At 38.8% G+C, this 21,567-nt stretch overlaps 1 protein-coding gene across 2 annotated transcripts in view; it reads right to left on the reverse strand.

Moving 5' to 3' along the window:
• LOC127572503 (sorting nexin-24-like) overlaps nucleotides 1–21,567 on the reverse strand; it is a 118,277-nt gene that overhangs the window by 7,045 nt on the left and 89,665 nt on the right. For both annotated transcript variants that reach the window (XM_052019858.1, XM_052019859.1), the window contains exons 4-5: nucleotides 3,020–3,114; nucleotides 610–642 (exon numbers count right to left, since the gene is read on the reverse strand). In XM_052019858.1, coding sequence (XP_051875818.1) covers nucleotides 610–642; nucleotides 3,020–3,114 — 128 coding nt within the window. The remainder of the gene's footprint in view (nucleotides 1–609; nucleotides 643–3,019; nucleotides 3,115–21,567) is intronic.

Raw genomic sequence — 21,567 nt, forward strand, 5'->3', positions numbered from 1 at the left:
GAGGTAAATACTGATACAATTTAATGCATTAGGAATACTCAAAATGTGAGTGGAGAAGCCAAGTGCTCGATGAATGGGTTTCAGTGGACCAGATGACCTTTTCTTATCCTTGTCGATTTTAAGTTCTTTTAACAGCAATCCAAGTCAGAGCAGAGGCGTAGACAATAGTTGTATAAATGTGGTTTGCATTTCTTTGAACAGCAATCTAATAGAGATGCTTTAAATGATAAAGGCATTCACTAGGAAAAAACCTAGATTGCTGGTGAATCCAGAATAGGGACGATGTTAGACAGATGAAATGTAGTAACTCTCCACTTAAATCCATTGCCCCATTTAATAAGATCTGAAATGAGGACAGGTATCTGGCTAGTGAAAATATTACTTTGGTTATATCCAAGAGAACGAAATGCCAAAGATGCCAGATTGCCAAATCTCCAGTAATAACTCAGAGGTAATTAATCATTAATCTATCAATCAAAAGAATTCTGATGTTAATTATCTGTTGATCTAGTGGTCAGCAATGTGCCATTACCTTGCCACTGACTGTAAATTCTAAGCCATTCTCTTTTAGACAGATTGCATCTCTATATACTTAGACAGGGGACCTACCTGAATTCTTCAGATTCATAGTCTTCAATGGAGCTAAAATAAAAATTATTTTGATACGTTAGTATCTTACATTGTATTTGTCCAGTATTTATGTTATAGAGATTTAACAAATTATGATTTGTCAGTTATTCAACTTTTTGTCCTACAAATGCTTTCATTTGGTATCTTCTAGTCAGAACACCTTTCTATTGATCACACGTAAATAATTACTGAATTTCATAGAAATGTAAGGGATTGCAACATTGGGGAGCTCTCAATGTCCCTGCTGGCTAAGAACTATGGCAACAGATCCTACCTTACTGCTCTCAGCCCACATTCTCATACATTATGGTATTTCAATTATGCATGAAAGTTCCTGTTAATGCACTGAAGGTTTCTGCCTCAACCACCCTTTCAGGCAATGAGCACCAATCTTGAACATTCCTTGGATGACAAATATTTTTCCCAACTTTGCTCTACTCCTTCAGACTCCTATATAGATGGCTCATTCCCTTCACTCACTGCTGGTGGCTGGACTTCCAGCCAACTACACCTCATGCACTGGAATTTTAAACTGGAAGTGTTGGGGATTTGGGAGCAAGGTTGGGTGTGAGGGGTGGGTAGGAGTTTGTGCAGAATATAGGTAACCTGAAGTTCACCGAGTTTCAGTGAAGGGACAGCAGCGTTTGAAAAGCTGAATCTGGAGACATGGACCAGACAGGTGGTGGTAGTCAATATATTTTTAAAGGGGAAATTATCTAAAGTAAAAGGTGGCATAAGACTAAGGGAATCACGTGGGAATAGGATTAGTTTTTTTATTGCCCTAGCAAAGCTTGCACGGGAAGACCACTTTATCCACTTTAATTTTTTACTGTTGCCCAGTTCAAGTGGGGTGATTTTATATTGTTTTATGGGATGCAATTCATGTTGTTGCGGCTGTCAATTTAGGCATATCTGTGAACACATCTAGCGGACTTTGTTAACTGGTCTAGCAAAAAGTAAATGCATGAATTGTTTAATTCCCAGTACCCAAAACTCAAATGATTTCAAACTCGTTTCTTGGAAATCTAGGACATAAAAGTTAGCACCATAGCACATATCGTTTAGGTGAGCAGGTGCCAAGTTATTTTCAAGGACGGAGAATAAGGAGGTATGCTCTCAGAAGAAGACCAGTCCACCCAGGGTGTTTACTGAGCAATTCTCCCACCTGAACCTCAGCGACAAATGATGTGTGAGTCACTGGTGCTTCAATAAGCAAGTCCCCAATGAAATATGCTAGCCAGCTGAAACTTCAGTGCAGGGCATTAACACCAATGATGCTATGCACTTTTATGCATTGGGTTTCTTCTAGGTTTGAGCTAGCCATCCACTGTTGCATTAGAGAGGACGTCAATGTGGTTGACTCTTAACTGCCCTCTGAAATGGCCTAGCAAGCCATTCAGTTGTAATAAACTGTTAGAAAGCCCAAGGAAATAAAACCAGACAGATCACCTGGAATTGACCTTGGCACTGGAATGACAATGCCAAAAACTGCCCTCCTTTCCAACATCTGGAACTTCCTACTTAGCAGCATTATGGTTATACTCACACCTCAAAGACTGCAGTGGTTCAAGAAAACAGCTCGCCACCTTCTCACGGGAAATTAGGGATGGGTGATTAAATGCTGGCTTAGCCTGCGAAGCCCACATCCCTTTAATGAATAAAAGAAAAAGTGTTGTGGTAGAATCTTGGGGGAGAACAAAATGGGATGAATGTAGGATTAGTGCAAGTGGGTGCTCGATAGTCAGCATGGACTCAGTGGGCCAAAGTGCATTTCCATACTTTAGGACTTACTGACCACATGAGCGCATTCTCCCCATGTGTCTGCGTGGGTTTCCTCCGGGTGCTCCAGTTTCCCCCCACATTCCAAAAACATACAGGTTGGGAGTTGTGGGCATGTTATGTTGGTGCAGGAGGAGTGGCGACACTTGCAGGCTGCCCCCAGCTCATTCTCAGTAATGCAAAAAGATGCATTTCACTGTGTGTTTCGATGCACATGTGACTAATAAATAAATTTCTTACAATATTTCTAATAACAGTGTTAAAATTGATTTAAATTAAAACATTAAATACATACACTTAAAACATATTTAAGTGACAGAAACTCAATAGGGACATTACGATTCAATAAATTAAAACAAAACACTTACTAATCCAGTTTGGTAACCTCACTTAAATAAAGTCATAGAACTGAGGAACCAGATGCAAAGCGTTTCCACCTCCTCAGCTCAGCATGACTGAGCTTCTGCTCCTGAGCTGAGCAGTGAAGTAGGAAGTTGGATGAGCTGACATGTGTCTTCAGCACATTACTGACTTCTGCACTGCAATTAAATAAAGAGCATTTTGCCTCTGCTGTTAGAGATAGCTATTTTAAAGTAAGTCTGCAACTTACCCACAACTTTCAATTTTTGGAAGAGAAGGAAGATGGCGAATATTAAGAAAGTCCAAGAATATCTTGGGCAGTTCTTCATTTTCAATCAGAATTGTCTGTGAAAAGACATACAAATTAACAACAGTGCATTCAAAACATACTGAAGTAGAATTTTCATGTATGCATATGAAAACATTGCTATTGGTATTGGTAGTGGTACTGGTATTGGTTCATCACATGTACTGAGATACAGTATAAAGCTTTTGTTTGCATGCCATTCTACACCACTGATCTGGCCAAACAGTAGAAAAAGAAATGCATTTAGTTTAAAACAAAATAACTGATCTATAAGGTTTATAACATTAATTCTTGAGACATGGGCTTCATTAGCAAGGCAGGCAGTATGGATTATCCCTGACAGGTCATCATGTGAGCCACAGCACCCTGGAAACATTTGGGGAACAATGGATCAACATTCTTGTGCTTCCTGAGAGAGACCAGCTGACACTACCAGGCCAGTACTTGGATGGGAAGCCACCAGGGAATACTGGATGCAGTGAGCTTGCTGTCTGGGGAAACAAATGATCAAACCAGCGGTCTGAATTCAATAATCAGTTGCAATGTCTATGCTTCACAAAAGTTACGAATCAAGTGAGAATGGATTTGTATACTGGGTTTAATCTGCTGGTGCATCTTTTCTAAAGATATTAACAAAACTCAGCTGGTTCACTAAGAGATCAATTACCGCATCTTCCTTATGAGCTTATGCATTTCCTGTTGTAATAAGACAAGGATTCACAAATGAGCATGGAGTTTATATAATAAACAGATTATGAACAAATAAGAGAGTTCTTTCCCACCTCTCTCCTGAATGGCAAACCCCTTAGCTTGAGACTATAACTACTGGTTCTGCATAACCTAGCCAAAGGAAACATCATCATCGTATCTACCTTAACAAGCCCTGTAATAATCTTGAATGCTTCAGTGAAAGCAACTCTCATTCTTCTAAACTCCAGAGTATAATTTATTTTGTTTAATCTCTCCTCATACAACAAACCCTTCATCCCAGGAATCCAGTGAACTATTGCAGATTCCTACTATTGCAAGCACATCCTTCCTTAGGTAGGCAGATCAGATCAGTATAGAATGTTCCAGGCGTGTTTTCACCTATATATTGAGGCAATTCATAAATCTGTTTTGTTAGTGTGCTTCATAGATCTACATCATGCTGCACATTTCATGTACATCACAAATTACAGTGCTATGACAGATATAAAAATTACTGCAAGTCATAAGCATGTTCAAGCACAGGAACAACAAAGTGTTGGCCAGCATGTATCGAATACTGAACATAAGTTACCAAGCATAATTGTGTTTATTATGCAGAGGATAGAGACAGAAGGTAATGGAGAAAAAGACTGTTGGATTGCATCAAGTACACAATACAGGTAGTCCCTGGGTTAAGCAGCATCCCGCTTCTGAGAACTGTCCATAAGACGATTTCTCCATAAGTCAGAAATGTTGTATTTTCTATAGCTACCCATATCGTATCGCTCTACATACACCTGCTGCAGTTCATTTCATTGAATAATCACCCTAACACTACCCATAATTAAACTAATGGAATATATATGGTATCCAGACATTAATTAAACATATTATTACCAGCTTGAAAAATGTTTTAAAATGTATGGGGCCATTTGTGTAAAGTCGGATTTCCATAAGTCAGGTCACTCATAACCTGGTAAGCCTCCAAACTCCAAAGTAACAGAGATGGAAGTCCTAGTACTTCCAAATGTGGCAGAGCAGAAATCACGAGTTCTGCTGTAAACTTGTTGGGGAAATCACTGAAAGGGTTTGGGCAGATAATTAGAGTAATTCCAGTAAGTACCAGCATTGGTTTCGGTACATCCCTGACATCTGCATGGGATTTGGGGGGGGGGGGTGAGATGGGGAGGCAGGGTGATGGGGAGGCAGAGAGAAGCAAAATAAGTGACTTGAAACCAGTTGAAAGGCAACTGAAAACCCTTTGTGAGGTTCGATTAAAATTGCAGCTTCTGCAGTCTTTGTAGATCTTTGATGCTATAAAGTGCAGCTCTGGACCCCAACAATTTGCTGAATTCAGTACAGACGAACTGTGAATGGTGGAAAATCTCACAGGGAAAGCTGTCCTGCTACCCCTGCCTTTTTGTGACATAAAAAAGGCTTGCATGGGGCAAGATGGAGTGTCTACATGTTCCAGACTCAAGCAGAAATCATCCTCAGCAATAACTCCACCGGACAGGAGGGAACGTGAGGGAGGAGAGAAGGAAGCCTAATGTATTCCAGCACTGACCTCCTGTGTAAATGACTGAAGTTAAAAAGAAAATCACTGCATTTGATTGCTGTGCAGTATGAAGTCTATTGGGGGGGAGGGGGTGTCTTTCCCCCAAATACTCACTGTCTACCATCTTTCAAAAAAAATGGAGTAAAAGGATATATTAAAAATATATTTTGACAGCATTTTTCAGGTGATAGATAAACCTCTGCCTCAAATGGCAGAAGTGACTCAGCCTTCAGCTACGAGGCACTAAAACATATAGAGGATTTTGTTACTGCCATGCTCGTTAATTATATTCAGAACTTATGAATTCCATTTTGCAGGTATTAAAACTTGTTCTGAACACTTACCAAAGTTTTTGCTTGATGTCTTTATTTATGGTATAAGAAAGATAAACACTACACTTTGATTTAGTTGCACTCACAAACATGATAGCAAACCTGCACAATTTATCAGAGTGCCATCTGGTACCATGCACAGTGAAAACAGACTGAAAACGGAATTATAGTTCAGTTAAAACTTCAGTCATTTCAACAGATGCTACATTTAATTAGACAACAAATATCCAAATTCCTCAACAGTCAAAGATTTATTTTATTCCAACAGTTAACTGCATGTTTGAGTGTTGTGCATTTTTTATTTAGGGTGTGGATGTTTCTGGCAAGCCGGCATGAATTGCCCGAACAACTACCCTTGAGAAAATGGTGTGAGCCACTACAGTCTTTATGGTGCTGCTGGGTAGGGAATTCCAGGATTTTGACCCTGTGATAATGAAGGAATGGCATTATATTTCCAGGACAAGATGATGTGCCACCAAAAGGTGAAACTACAGGTAACAATGCACATGTTGCCTCTGATTTTCTAAGTGATGGAGTTTGAGAGTCTCTAAGGTTGAGAAAGCATTCTATCGTACTCCTGACTCGTGCCTTGCAATGTTGCTGTTATGAGGCGAGACATTTGCTATCGGATACACAGCCTCTGATAAAATCTTGTAGCCACAGTATTTATGTGGTAGGTTCAGTTAAGTTTTTGGTTGATGGTGATACCCAGGATGTTGAAGGCGGGGGCCTGAGAAACAATAATTCTGTTGTATCTCTCACTTCATGAGCTGGTTGCTGCCTGGAACTTGAAGCTACTTTGTTCCTAAACTTCTTTGCTACAGTTGCGATAACTTTGTTAAATTCTTTCCTTCATCGTATAATAGACTTCCTCAAGATTGCAATACACATAATGTGACAGAAGCAGAGAGAGAATAATACAGTACTGCAATAATAGTCAATGATGAGCAGTGCAGCCTGGCAAACCTTTTAACCCTCATTGAAAAATATTATGTAGAGAACAATGAATTGCACTAACGGCAGAGTGTGGATAATGAGACCACACATGAAATAGAAAACGGCAAATGGAAAACATGCTCAATATAACATGCTATAATAATATCTACTTGATCTAATATGCCAAAAGTTATCACAAGTAACCATTATTATAAGATAAAGGCAACGTACTATAGATGCTGGAAATCTTGAACACAATCTTAAAATTGCAGGAACTGCTCAGCAGGTAAGGTAGCACCTGTATCTAGCTGCATCTCTGCCTGGTACAGTAACTGTAACATCTCTGACCATAAGTCTTTGCAGAGAATTGCGAGTACAGCGAAAAAGATCATTGGAGTACCTCTTCCCTCCATCTCGGATATTTACAATACACGATGCACACGTAAGGTTTGTAGAATTATGGATGACCCTTCTCATCCCTCCCACGACCTATCTGTCCCACTGCCGTCTGGCAAGCAGCACCAGAGCATCCGGGCCAGAACTACTAGATTGCTTAACAGTTTTGTCCCCCAGGCTGTCAGGCTCCTGAATACCCTGGTAGACAAATGCCACATCAAAAACTCTGGTTTGCACAACGGCGTATAAGAACTTTGGCTGCTGCTGAACCTGTTTATACAATGAGTACAACACACTGAGCTTGTATTTCTCTTGTCCAACTTGGTTTTGCACTAACGCTGCACTAAATTTGTATTTTGTATATACCGATTTTTTGCACTATTTGTACTTGCACTTTTTTTTTTGATTTTTTTTGTTTTTTGTTGTGTTTATTGTGTGTCTTCTGTTCTATGTATGTTCTCTGTTGTGAGAGTCTGGGGGAAATGACATTTCGTTCTGCCATGTGTTTTTATAGCATGGATGAATGACAATAAAGTAACTTGAACTTGATCAATGTTATTGTTATCAAGCTCAGATAGAGTCATCAATTTGAATTTGTAATTCTGTTCCTGTCTTCATAGATCCTGCCTGACCTGTTGGGTGTTTTCAGCAATTTTTAAATTTAATTCTAAAATCTTTCTTCGAACAGAAAATTGGCCCATTATTATCTGGTGAGCTTTGTTTTCACTTGAGTTTTATTTCTGGGTCCTCTGCTATTTTTGCCCCCACTTTACCCCAGGATCAGTTTTGCTGACTGCTGTTAGAATTTGCATCTCAATCAGCCCTTTCCTTGGCTAAATGTAGCTGAGGCTTTTCAGCCATTGACTTTTCAGCATGACTGTTGTAAGAAATTTATATATTGTAAAATACATGCCCAGAAAAGATACCTTGATTTTTTTTTGTTAAAACTAATGTTTGTATAGAATCTGGACCTCAATTCATCAAGTGACCACAACGCGTGGAAGAAATTTGACAGTGAACTTTAACAGGCTATTCAAAAACCGAATTTGTAGCAGAACCTTCATTTGATGTCCATGCTCAGGAGAGATCTCTAATTAACAATTAATGCCTAGAAAACAAACTTTAGGCATTTTGCTGTGCTAATTGGATGCTGCTTATAGTGCTAACACCAAATTGAAAGTCACACAAAAAGAATCAGGGAATTGGGGCATCCCTGCTTTAAGATACAATTATCACAATTGGTTCCCCTTTAAGAGCATTAATACCTGACCTGTATGTTTTACAAACACAGTTTCTTGCTGGATGGGTAGCTGCCACATCACAAGTGGGAAGTGGATAAGCACTTTTAAAGAGATCTCTCCATGGCAGGAATCATGGAAATGAAAGCAGGTGATTGGGGGGGGGGGGGGGAAGGGGGAGGAAACAGGATGTGGTAAGGCGCATGGGTCTCCCAGGGAGAGTCCCTAACCCAACAGATAGAATGGGCTGATCGCATGCCCCATGGCAGAGAGGGGCCCCCACCCTGTGAAAGTGACAACACAAGGCTAATAGATGTAGTGTTCTGCATGCTGCAGTTAGCAGTTCATAGATCTCTAGATTTTCATGGAGGTCTGTTGCTAATGATATTTTAAAATAAAATTTACAGGGCATGCTTTTTAACATACAAGAATGATGCTCCAAGAGGAGCACTCTAATTCATATGTGGTTTACCACTTTCAGTACTTATGATGTACATCTTACTTTGTTCTAAGTCACCTAACAAAGGCTCTAGGTTGTGACCCTGCAATCCAATTTCTGTTAAGTAATTAAAACAGATCAAGCATGTTGAGGACATCATCGTACTTAGCGAAAATGACAGGGAAAACATTCATTAGAATGAATCATGATATTAAGTGTTAGGTCTAGTTTCCCGATGGGCTGGACTTCAGCAGGAAGTGGGCACCAAAATTTCAAAACAGGTGCAAAACACTTCTTCTGTGTAAGTATGCATATAAAATTGGCACAAGCAGGTCCAGGTTCTGGGCATAAGTGTAAAAAAGTGGCTTTATCTTCTGATTACTAGATCACTGGAGCAGAATATTTATGCAGCATCTGCACTGGTACTCAGACCGAGGCAAGCCATCCTAATACTGACATGGCATCAAACTTGGTTCCTTGTTCAGAATACTTCGTGGGTTATTGGCTAGCTCTTCAAACCACCTTTACGGTCTTGGATTAACTGTCAGTGTACAAACAGCTGAAAGCAGACTTGGACACAGCAACAGCACCTCCTAAACTTGCAAATCCTACCATCAGGAAGGACCAGGAGATCACACACTATCCTGATTGGGAAATATATCACATTCCTTTATTGTCACTAGGTCTACAGCCTGGAACTCCCTACCGAACAGCACCGTGGAAGTACCTTCCGCAAAAGGAGTACAGTGGATTAAGCTCACTACTGCTATCTCAAGGGTAGTATGAGATGGCAATAAATGTTGGCTTTGCCAGCAACGCCCAGATCTTGAAAAATGAAATTAAAAAAATTAATTTGCTATAATGTCAATCTACTTTATCTCATTAAGAATCACAAACAACGCAGAAATGGTAGCTTTTTTTCATGCATTGAGATGATGGAAAAGTTGCAGCAAGTAAACCTACAGTTCTTCTCCCTCCTTTTATATGAGGATGGGTCGTTATTTTATTTTCCGAAGTGTAACCTCATTCATCATGGCAACAAAGATAAAGTGTAGCCAGCGTGTGTTCAGGGATTTACTTTGGGTCATTAATGCGGGATTTAAGGAATGTTAACAAGGTGGGCTGTTTGTTAAGCTTGACAGATCAGCTTACAATGCACTGGTCACATACTCCATCTGTACTCAAATGACATTGAGATGGTATAAGGATTGTTGTCTCCTGCCTAATACAAAGAAAAAAATTTGTCAATGAGACCACCACTCTCTTTTGCATACTTGAAGTGCTGCAGAACAGTAACTTTTGGTAACTTGACCAGGTGAAATTGATGTTTACCATGTGTTAGGGTTAATACATTTTAATAAACTTCAATAGATTACTTCCCTCAGTGCTGAAGTTTCATTAATATTGTTGCACATAACCATATATTTTTTCATCAAATACTTGTGCCACATAGCAGTGAAAGTAACTAACTAGTTCAGTCATTTCTTCACCATCTCCCCAACGGATGAACACCTTGCAGAAATAGCTTAACATGGACGTATCACAGAAGTAAATTTTACATCAGCTTCATTTTAGAGCAGTATTCCAATCAGACTTATTGTCCAAATGCAAAAAAAATGCAAGGTATCAAAATCTTTCCATGATTGTTGCTTCAATCACTCATATTATAGAAAATGCATTCTCTAAGGATTCCCCATTCCTAGTTAGTAATGAAACAATTGTAATATTCAGATTCACACATTCACAAAGACATTTTGGATTAAAAAAACTAAATCTAAAATGGATCATTATTTTAAAAAAAATCACTAAGCTGGAGGGACTTCTCTCCAGGGTTGAATCAACTCCTGTAAATTCAGCAGAAGATCAGCAGTAAACCTGTTTATGCATCTATCTGGGGCTCCTACCGATTTTCTGTAGTTACAGTGGCTGATCAGGAGAATCACAGTGGAAGTATTCAATGTAAGTATTTATTAATAGGACTGCCATCCCTTGCAGGGAATTCTATAAGATCATAACAATTCAGCATTCTGAATTTCAGAATAAAACATAAGTGAAATCCCAGTAAATGATTCAATTTTTAAGAATTTCTAGTGTTCAAATCCATTAAGGTGTGCAGTGTTATGCTTTATGCACAGTCTGCAATATCTTAGGAGAGAATGTTGGTGGTAGTGGGGCAGGCTCAGGGCAAGTGATACAGAGATCATGAAACAAAGAAAATGAAATTTAAATGGTTAATCAGTGTCATCCAAACACCCAGATATATAACAACCTCAAGAAAGTGTAATCCTTCAGGATATAAAAGGGTGAAGAAAATCAACTTTTACCAATGAAAGCCTCATTATTTTGGATGTCATCAGATCTGTTGATCCAAATTACTACTCGAGATTTATCACAACATAACACAGATACAATCTTATAAAAAAAACACATTAAATTTGGAAACACTGGGAAAAATATGTCGACTGTTATGTACAAAACCCAATTAAGTGCATGCAATGTGTCTTAAAAATAAATCTCTGCTATTCTAAGAAAGGGATAAAAGAAAAGGGTGCAAGCAAAGAATATTGATTCTTGTTCCTCTCCCCCACAATAGCCTTAATTTTGTCATATTGATCTCTTTTTTTTCCCTGTACTGTTGCCCCTGAAAGCCTCAAATTTTTAAGAATCAGTCTCTTAACTCTCCTCTCCCTGTGGAAGTCCCTGATCACTTGCACATGTCCCGTCCCTGACATTCTGTATATCTAATTGTCAGATTTCTTTTCTGTTTCAGTGAGTAAAATGCAGTCACCATATTACAGAGGGACTTGTTCTGGCTTAACCTCAGCTAGATGCCATCATGCGGGAGAAAATACGTTAAAATATCACAGGATAACTCTGTCCGACAAGGCAGAGGCATAAACAGTGTAATGATTTCCCTCGAGTTTCACTGCAAGAGAATTGTCACTAAAGTCAACATAAATGGTGACAGATCTTCACTGAGGACACTGGGAAATCGAATGCTGGCATTATATTTAGGCTCAGGCCTTTTCATCAGCCAATTATAACACCAAACATCTTACTGAAAACTTGGACAAGACAACTCCACTAACCTTCTGAGGATAAAACAAACATCAGCACTTCAGGACTAAAACTTTGCTGCAAAACAGTTTTTAATATCTGGAGTAACAATAACCATTTATCATCACACAAATCTTTTCATATTGCAGAAAGGTAGCAACTCAAGATGTAAATATTATCTGAGACCAGGTAAGATAATGCTTCCATAAAAAATACCAAAGCAGTAATTCACCCAATATATGTGAATTACTTTATCATGAAAGCTTTTGTGAATACTTCAATATTAATTGAAAATTGTATCAAGAGATACAGAATTGAGCAGTTCTTAAGAACATTGTTATGCAAGCAAATACAGCAGCTTCCAATAAACTCACTGGAAGGTACTCACAGTAAGGTAACTTATCAATCTGACTAGCTAACCTAGAAAACATTTTAGATCCGAGTGAATTTTCAGAGTGTTTCGTCAATATGGTCAAAGTAGAGAGTTCCTATTTACATTCACATCTTTCTAAACATTATTTAAGAAACTCTTCAAGATATATTTATGATCTAACCACTCAAAACAGTGTGGACAAACACAGGAGTCAACAACCGTAACACAAACTTTGTTTTATATACTTACTCTAACATAATGAAATGTCCCAAGGCACTTAATATACTGTAAATGCTATCAAACAAATCTTTAACAAAAAAATTGTGCCAAACCACAGAAAGAATATCAGAACTGATTATCAAAAGTTTGACCAAAGGGGTGGGTTTTAAGAATAATCTTAAAGGAGGAGAGAAGGATACAGAATTCGTTAGGCAGGAATCCTGATCGTGGGGCCAAGATAACTGAAGTGGAGAGATTAAAAGCAGCAATGCATAGAAGGCCAAAAGGAGATAAACAAAGATCTAGAAGGTTCATACAGCTGGAATTGGTTGCAGAGATGGGGATGATGGAGGGAGTTCATGGGAGATTTGGAGGGTGGTGGCAGGAAATGTGGCAATGGCAGAATCCTTAAAAAAAAAGGATGATGTTAAAACTGAAGTATTGTCAAAATGAGAACCAGTGAAGATCATTGACCACAAGTAATGATGAGACTTGGGATAAGCTAAAGTGTGGCAATAGTTTTGAAGAACATAGGTTTAGGTAGGGGAGCGCACAGGGGAAGAACTGAAAGAGTCAGATCTGGACATAAAAAAGGTATGGATGAGGGTTTCAACAGCAGATGCGCTGAGAAAGGAGTCCTTCAGACCGAGGTGGGAATAGCCTCAATGACAGTGTATATGTGGTCAATTACTCAGCTCTGTGACAAACACAACTTTAAGATTATGATCCATCTGGCTCAGCTCCATATAATTTCCTGGGATGGGAATAATGGACAGGGAGCTGAGTTTATGATGATAGCCAACAAACAATGGCTTTGGTCTTCTGTAAGAAACCTCTGCTCAATAATAGTGGATGTCAGACAAATAGTGTGACAAATAGCAGTTAGTGGAGTCATCAAGAGAGGTAGTGGTAAGACAGAGCTGATTGCTTTCAGTATTTGTGGAACATGGAACCTATAGTTATAAATATATACCCACACAATACTTTGAGATAGACATATACTATACCTTTCCTTTTATTTTTCCTTCATTGTTAAAACACAGTATCCGGATTGTAGAACAACTGAAAAAAACAATCACCTGGTAAATCCATCAGATATAAAAGAAACCAGACACCTAAAGGGATGCCACATCCATAGGTTAAGTTAATGCATTGTTTCCCATCATCATTTCTGTCACTGTGAAATCATTTCCACGTTGAAGAATGTTCAACTACGCAATAAGTTTCCACGATTTTTGTCTTAGTGATATTTTCTTCACATCGAAAGCAAGGGATCAGAGAAAGCTCCTGAGATTACTGCTGACATTCCCATTGAAACTAATTACTCTAAACATCAGGTGCCTTGTCCAAGTCAGAACCGAATACTGCAGTTGGCATGGGGAATTCAATGTACTTGGGGTTAATGCACTTGTTTCTGTGCTGCTTTCTTCAATCTTTGAAGTCCACAAATATACTAATTACATCATTTGCAAAAGAAAATTTCTATACAATCTTTCTGTTCACAGATAGCACTCAATGCTAACTTTACCAGTTGCATAAAATTGATTTGAATATAAATAATACCATATAATTAAACATCACAGAAAAATTAACTACTTTAAAATGCTTTAAGGGAAAAAAAATCACAACTCATTGTGACATTAAAACTAAATGCAATTTAAAAATATATTTCAGTTGAATATTTCATAAATTTCAGCTTGCAGATGTATTGCTGCTGTGTGTGGAGAGATGAAGCATGTTACTGTAACCTACATTGAGCAGAAAGCTCAAGAACAGCTGAATGAAAAGTGGAAACCGATATCAGAACTGAACTCTGGCTGCACCACCCAATACAAGTTGCTATAGGACCTACCTGGAAGGACTCCATCAAGGCACTTACCCTATCTACCTATGTCCAGACAGGCCTTGACAAGAGCTCAACATTGATCACCATTGATAACTTGCCTGAAAATGGGAGATCTTGTCAAGGCCTGTTCAGCAAGTGCATAATAAACATGAGCTCTGATCCTTTGTCCTCATTTTCTGGATAAAAGGCACCAAATGTGAATTTTCTGCATTACCTCCCAGGTGGTTGAACCTGTGGATGGACTAATGTGATTTGCACGCACGTGTTTCAGACCCGTGGGCTTGATTTGCTGTTGTGATGCTGCGTAATTTACCCCACCAATGGATGTGACACTTGGTAGAGCGAATCTTTCCGCTATCCTCTCTTTGTGAGATATTTCCTTATGACATTGAAGGAGGCCTTTCATATTGTGTCTATGCTTAGGGCATTCCCAGACTTATCCCCCAAATCAAATGCCTGCTGAATCTCCTGCCACTAACTTACCCTAAGGCAACTAAGAAAGGATTTTCTCAATAAGGCTCAAAATGTATCAGGCTTTCACAATGTTGTGAAAGCCGCTGAGTGTGTCCAGGTGTAGCGTGAAGTATTGAAAGAAGCTTGAGGATAGATGTTGTTACATCTTGGAAAGAATCAGAGCAGAGATACCAAATTGATTCCACCCCTACCCTCACCCCACTGTGCCAGATATACACTTACTTCTAACCCAACATGGCCAAAACAGATCAACTGGTCACTTATATCGGAGCTGCAAATGGAACCTTGCTGTGTGCAACTTTGCTGCCATGTTTAACTAACAAACTGACAAGATTGCAAAAATAATTCATTATTAAATATAATGGGATTTAAGGCACTTTATATATGCAAGTTCATTCTTTCCACATACAAGCGTATATACACATATATCAAAACTCTTAGATTTCTATGTACCTCCTGTCATTGTTTCTTCCATACATAAGAAATAGCTGATGTACTTCTAAAGCCTCAAGCTGATACATGAATTTCTTCAATCTAAACAGAGTCGAGTTCTAAAGAATCAGTGATTTAGCCAATTTGAACTATCTTTGTAAAAGTGTTAAAATAGCAAGCATTATTATAAAGTCAGTTCCATTGAGGAAATGCCATCAAGGCCTCTTTAAAGAATTGCTACAATTGGATGTGAAGATTTACAAACATAAGGTGAGGAGCAGGATACTCAACTCTGCCTTACAACCAGAAGAAAAAAATTGAAATGAACATGCCCAGCTGTGAGCTGCTCCATGACTACAGGAAGAAATCAATACCAGCTGAATGCCATCTGCTTGGGGCAGCAAAATAGTACCGATAGTATGACCCACGCATCTTTTCTTATTGAAAGGTTTTTTGTGTGTGTAAACAATTCAACCTCACTTCATCCACATGATGCTCATTTACCAGTTTAAAATCAATAAAATATGCAAAACAAGGGGAAAAAAAATGAATTTGGAGAGTGGCCCTGATGCCAAAGTGATTGTTAATCAATGTCCTCACTCAGTTGCTCAGCAAGATACATTTTTGATTTTCAGAAATCAAGTTGCTATTAAACAGGACTTGAAACTGAAAATATTATGTTTAAGCAGTTTCAGAATTCCAAAGTATTTCAATAACACTTTAAAAATAAAACACCTATAAAATTCTCACTAAAATATGGTGTCTCGTCCCTCAAAAAAGTTTGCGACAGTGAGCACTTTCTCACCTCAAATAACTTTTTATTTAGTTGGAGTGGAAGAAAAGGGAAGCCATTTGCTGGTCCATGAATTCCATTAATAATCTGCAGAACCATTGATTCTTGTTCTTGGAATGTACATGGAGTAGTGAGCAGCTTTGAATTCAGTGTCAGTCACTTGAAGACATTTTTCAGCCACTTCCTTTGTGATTCCTACATCCCAATTGTTGTGTGTGGAAGCAAAGGTATAGCCGACATTTTGGATTGAAACCCTGTATCAGGATTGAGAGTGTACACTCTCAGTCCTGATGCAGGGTATTTTTCTAAAACGTCAACTATCCCTTTGCCTCCACAGAGGCTGTCTGACTGGCTGAGTTCCTCCAGCAGTTTGTTTTTGCTCCAAATGTCAGCATCTGCAGTCTCTTGTGTCTCCAGTTGTGTTGTCTGGCTACCTTCTATTCTTTGGCTCAAAAGAAGTTAGTGCAGACAGGCCAGAAAGAATCCAATGTGCCATTTATAAAAGAACAAAAGCTTTTTAAAACATTGTAATTGTAATGACCTCCTTCTGTGCTGTTAATTCTCTGTATTTAAGGAAGGATGTGCTGGCCTTGGAGAGGGTTCAGAAAAGGTTCACAAGAATGATCCCAGGAATAAAAGGCTTAACATTTGAGGGGCATTTGATGTCTCTGGGCCTGTACCTAATGGAATTCAGAAGGATGAGGGTGGATCTCATTGAAACCTACAAGATACTGAAAGGCCTGGATAGAAGGGATGTGGAGGGGATGTTTCCATTAGGAAGACAGTCTAGGATCAGAGGGCACAGCCTCAGAATAAAGGGACATCTCTTTAAAACTGAGATGAGGAGGAATTTCTTCAGCCAGAGGGTGGTGAATCTGTGGAATTCATTGCCACAGAGGGCTGTGGAGGCCAAGTCATTAGGTATATTTAAGGCAGAGATTGATAGATTCTTGATTGGCTAAGTGTTATGGGGAGAAGGCGAGACAATGGGATTGAAGGAAATCACCTATGATTGAATGGCAGAGCAGACTCGATGGGCTGAATGGCCTAATTCTTCTCCTATATCTATGATCTTATGAATATGCAGGGTATGGAGGGATATGAATCATGTGCAGGCAGAAGAGATTGAGTTTAATTTGGCATCATGTTCAGCACAGACATGCTGGGCCAAAGGGCCTGTTCCTCTGCTGTACTGTTCTACATTCTAGTTCAGTTTGTATCTATACGTTTCAATTTTCCTGATTTGAAAGGGCAGATTACAAAAATAGTAAGGACGGCTTCTATCCCACTGTCATAAGACTCTTGTACGTTGAAGGTGAACTCTACCTCGTCATGGCCCTTGCACCTCATTGTCTACCTGTACTGCACTTTCTCTGTAACTGTAACACTACATTCTGCATTCTGTTATTGCTTTTCCCTTGTACTACGTCAGAGTACTTGTGTTTTTGAAATGATCTGTATGGATGGCTTGCAAAATTAAGTTTTTCCACTGTATCGCGATACATGTGACAATAATAAACCAATACCAATCTTGAAGTAAATGTACCTCCGTATCAGGAAGAAATGTTTATAGAGTCTGCAGCTACAACCTGCATAATATCTGAGAATTCAGCCACTGTCCTTCAGCATCTAGAAGCAAAGCAAGTGGGAAATTTGGAGTGTGATTTACACAATCTCCTGGGGTACCATAGAGTGGGGTCCATCTTTATCACCAAAAACAGACAGTTCTAAAGAGAAACAAAGGGCTGCAGATACTGGAATCTAGATGAAAAACATGATGATGCTAGAGGAAACTCAGCAGGCCAGACGGCATCCGTGGAGAAAAGCAGGCAGTTTTAAATCAGGTGGCAAGTTAAGATAAACCCAAATTGCTTCAAACTCACCCACTTCTAGTTTTAAAGAAAGCAAAAAGGAAACCAAGCTCAGTTGTGAAGTGATTTGCTCATTTAACTACTTTATGGAGGCTGAAAACCTAAGATTTTAATTGATGTTATAGATTTGACACTGGTCCACTTATGATCACCCTTCACACTGTACCCACATTTCTACCTCACTACTATTTCTAGGAGGTGACTGCCGCAGGGAAGTACATGCTTTTCCAGCACTACTTGTCTGCTATGAAAAGCACACAAGTAGAAAAGTTAGATCCATTGCTCCCTCGGCTTGCATTCATGATTCTGTCAAAATCTCTGTGTATAAAGTAATTTCACTGATCTTATTGCAGTATAAACACACTATAAATGATCTCTAATAGATTATTCTCTCCAGGTTTATCTCCCACATCATCATAAATTTCAAAACTATTTCTCACTAAAAACCTTTTCAAACTATAATTGACCTTCTAGGTCACCATGGACTGTAAGCTATTCTGCAGGGAATTATCCAGCTGCCTCCATCCAGCTGTATGGCTAAGAATAGAAAAAGCAACCAAAAAAACTAACTAGAGAAATAGCAAATTAAGTCTCATTATGTGCTGCACCACTACCTCCAAATCGTCTTAAAAATATCTTATTCACATTTTAGTTCCGAAATTCTAAAATGAGAAAACGAATACTTCCCCAAGGATTCCTATACTTTTCCCTTGGTTCTCTCAAGACACTCAGGCACAGGTATCATACCTACTAAAAGTTCTCTTTGGAACCTTTCTCTACTATTACTCAGCTTCTCTGCACATTTTCAAGTTGCTAGACATTTCTCTTGCTGATTCAGGGATGTCCACAAGTCTTTATGGAGAATACAGAAATAGTTTTACATCTGAACCAATAGCACAAGTGAATAAAGTCCTGCAAACAGGCAGCAACCACAAATCATTTAAATGATCGTAATAATAGTGCTAATGTTATTGTCAGGCAATTAGAGAAGATACAGGACCTCAAAAAAGTGAACAAGAGAGTCATTCAAGGCAGGCACGGACACTCAGGGACCAAAGCATAAGCAACCACAAAAGAAGGTAAACCTACATTAAAATGCATTCTCTTGTGTGATCAGAAATCAGGTTCTTAACCTTTTGTGGCAACAGGAACCTTCAACACGTGGAAAATAAGAAACCTGCCTAACTTCAGAGAATGCAAATAAATAATTTTGAGTATTAACTGCTAACAAGAGTAAACAAATAAGAGGCAGTATAGGCAAATATAAAAAGAGGTAGAAGAGCTTGTTTCAGTGGGAAGTAGAAAACTACCTAATTGGCTATAATGACATCAACATGAGAAAACTGAAACCAACATGGTAACTGGTAATTGGTTTATTATTGAAAGAGATACAGTGAAAAGCTTTGCTTTGCATGCCATCCAGACAGATCCTTCTAAACATAAGTTCACTGAGGTAGTAGCAAAAGAAAATCAAAAACAGAATACAGAATATCATGTTACAGAGAAAGTGCAGTGCAGGTAGTCAAATAAGATGCAAGGACCATAATGAAGTAGATTGAGAGATCAAGAGTTTATCTTTATTGTACAAGAGATCTGTTCAAGAGTGTTACAACAGTGAGATAGATGCTGTCCTTGAGCATGGTTGTATGTGGCTTCAAGCTCCTGCATCTTCTGCCCAATGGAAGGGGGTGAAGAGAGAACGACCAGGGCGGGAGGGGGTCTTTCATTATGTTGGCTGCTTTCCCGAGGTATCAAGAATTGTAGACAGAGACAACAGAGGGGAGACTGATTTTCATGATAGACTGGCGGGAGCAAACTATAGACCTCCTAATCAGTACGAGGAGGATGAAAGCCAACTCTATGCAGAGTTAAGAGTATTTGACAACGAAAAAAGATGCTTTAAATATTTACTTCAAACCACCAAACAAAAGGTGAGCCCCATGTTATGGCCGTTTAGGTAACAGAAATTCACCCTTAGAGAATTCACAAATCACTACCCAAAAATTTGTGAATAAAGTTGTGCAAAAAAGTAAATAAACACAAAATTATTTTTTTTCCAACTCCGTGCCTTGACATATGCTCCACATCATGGAAAATCATGATACAGTCTGTTTTCTAGGAATGCAACCACCATCCCCTGGAATGTGGGGGTGACTTGTATAGTTTCAGAAGTAACTCCTGATTTAGAACAAAACTTTTTGGAAGATGATTTATTGCAAGCTAGTAGTGATTCCTTTGTCTGTATTGCTGACAAAACATGCACATACACATGTGCTCTTTATTTCCAAACTAAACTGTGCACTATTTCTTGCAAACAGATAACATTTCATTTTTTTTCCTGATTTTTATTCATTAGTGTTCTCAATGAAATTGAGGATTTAATGCTGAATTACATTGTATTTGTGCCATAACTTTGTGTTCAATCAAGACCCTGACTGAGTTGGTACCAACATATTTCATACAGAACTTTGAACAGCCATCAGAAAGATGAAACTCACTTGATTGATTTAAGCAAAAGTCAAACCCGTTGCTTAGCAGCAGAGATATTAGCAAAGTCCTTTTGCATAATTTTACCCTGGAGATTATTAGGTCTGAATATAAAACAGGATTAATGTGTTAGATAATAGGATTATGTTGATCTACCAGCCACCCTCTACCTGTTGTCTGTGCAGCTTCTGGTAATATTTATGGAATTTATATGCTTCCCATGCTCCCATCTATTCTGATGTCACAGCACAGTGTGTAAGCTGGGTGACAGATAACCTGTTCCTCACCATCAATATACTACTAACAGTGGAATATCTTTGTGTCCATCACTATAACATATTCTTTGTATTATTTAAATAGTGAAAAACTGTGGAAAGTTGCAGCACAAAAGAATTTAGGGGTCGATGTACTTGAAACAGAGGTAATGAAGTACATGAAAGCCACTGTAATATTGGCCCATTCAAGAGGGTTGGAGTGTAAGGAATAGGCCCCTCAAGTCTACCCTAACATTTAATATGATCATGGCTGATCTGCTCCCAGCCTCAATTCTTCTTCTGTGAATATCCCTCAATTCCCCAATCTTTTAAACATTTATCTGCTTCTGCTTTCAATACCTCCACCAATCTAGGCTCGACAACCCATCTGGTTATAGAAATGCAGAAACTCACCACCCTCAGTGAGAAGGAATTCCAATGCATCTCAGCTTTAAAAGAGTGTCCGCTTACTTTGTAACAATGGTCCACTTGTTTGAGACTCTCCTACTAGTGAAAATATCTTGTCTACTCTGTCAGGTGCCCTTAGGATCTTGCACGTTTCAGTAAGATCTCGTCTCATTTTTCTAAGCTCCAAAGAATACATATCTAACATTTTTGTTTAGCCATTCTTGATAAGACAATCCTCTCATCCCAGATGAGTGGATCTCTTCTAGACTGCCTCCATCGTTAGTATATCCTTTCTTAAATAAGGAGACCAAAATAGTACATAGTGCTCCAGGTGATGCCTCACCAACAACCAGTATAATTGTCCCTACCTCTGAACTTAAATCCCTATGCAATAAATGCCAGCATCCTAACTGCCTTCCTAACTACCTGTTGCATCTGTATGCTAGTTTTTTGCATTTCAAGCACCAAGGCACCTAGATGCCTCTGTATTCTACTCACTTGCAATCTCTCTCCATTTAGGTAATAGTCTGCTTTTTTATTCCTCTTACTGAAGTGCATGACTTCGCACTTCCCTACACTGAACTCCATTTTTGTCCACTCACTTAACCTACCTACATCCTGTTGCAGAGTTCAAATATTCTCATTGTAGCATGCCCTCCCTATTTTATTGTCATCAGCTAACTTTGAA

Source organism: Pristis pectinata, chromosome 7 (assembly GCF_009764475.1).
Source record: "Pristis pectinata isolate sPriPec2 chromosome 7, sPriPec2.1.pri, whole genome shotgun sequence".
Classification (NCBI taxonomy): domain Eukaryota; kingdom Metazoa; phylum Chordata; class Chondrichthyes; order Rhinopristiformes; family Pristidae; genus Pristis; species Pristis pectinata.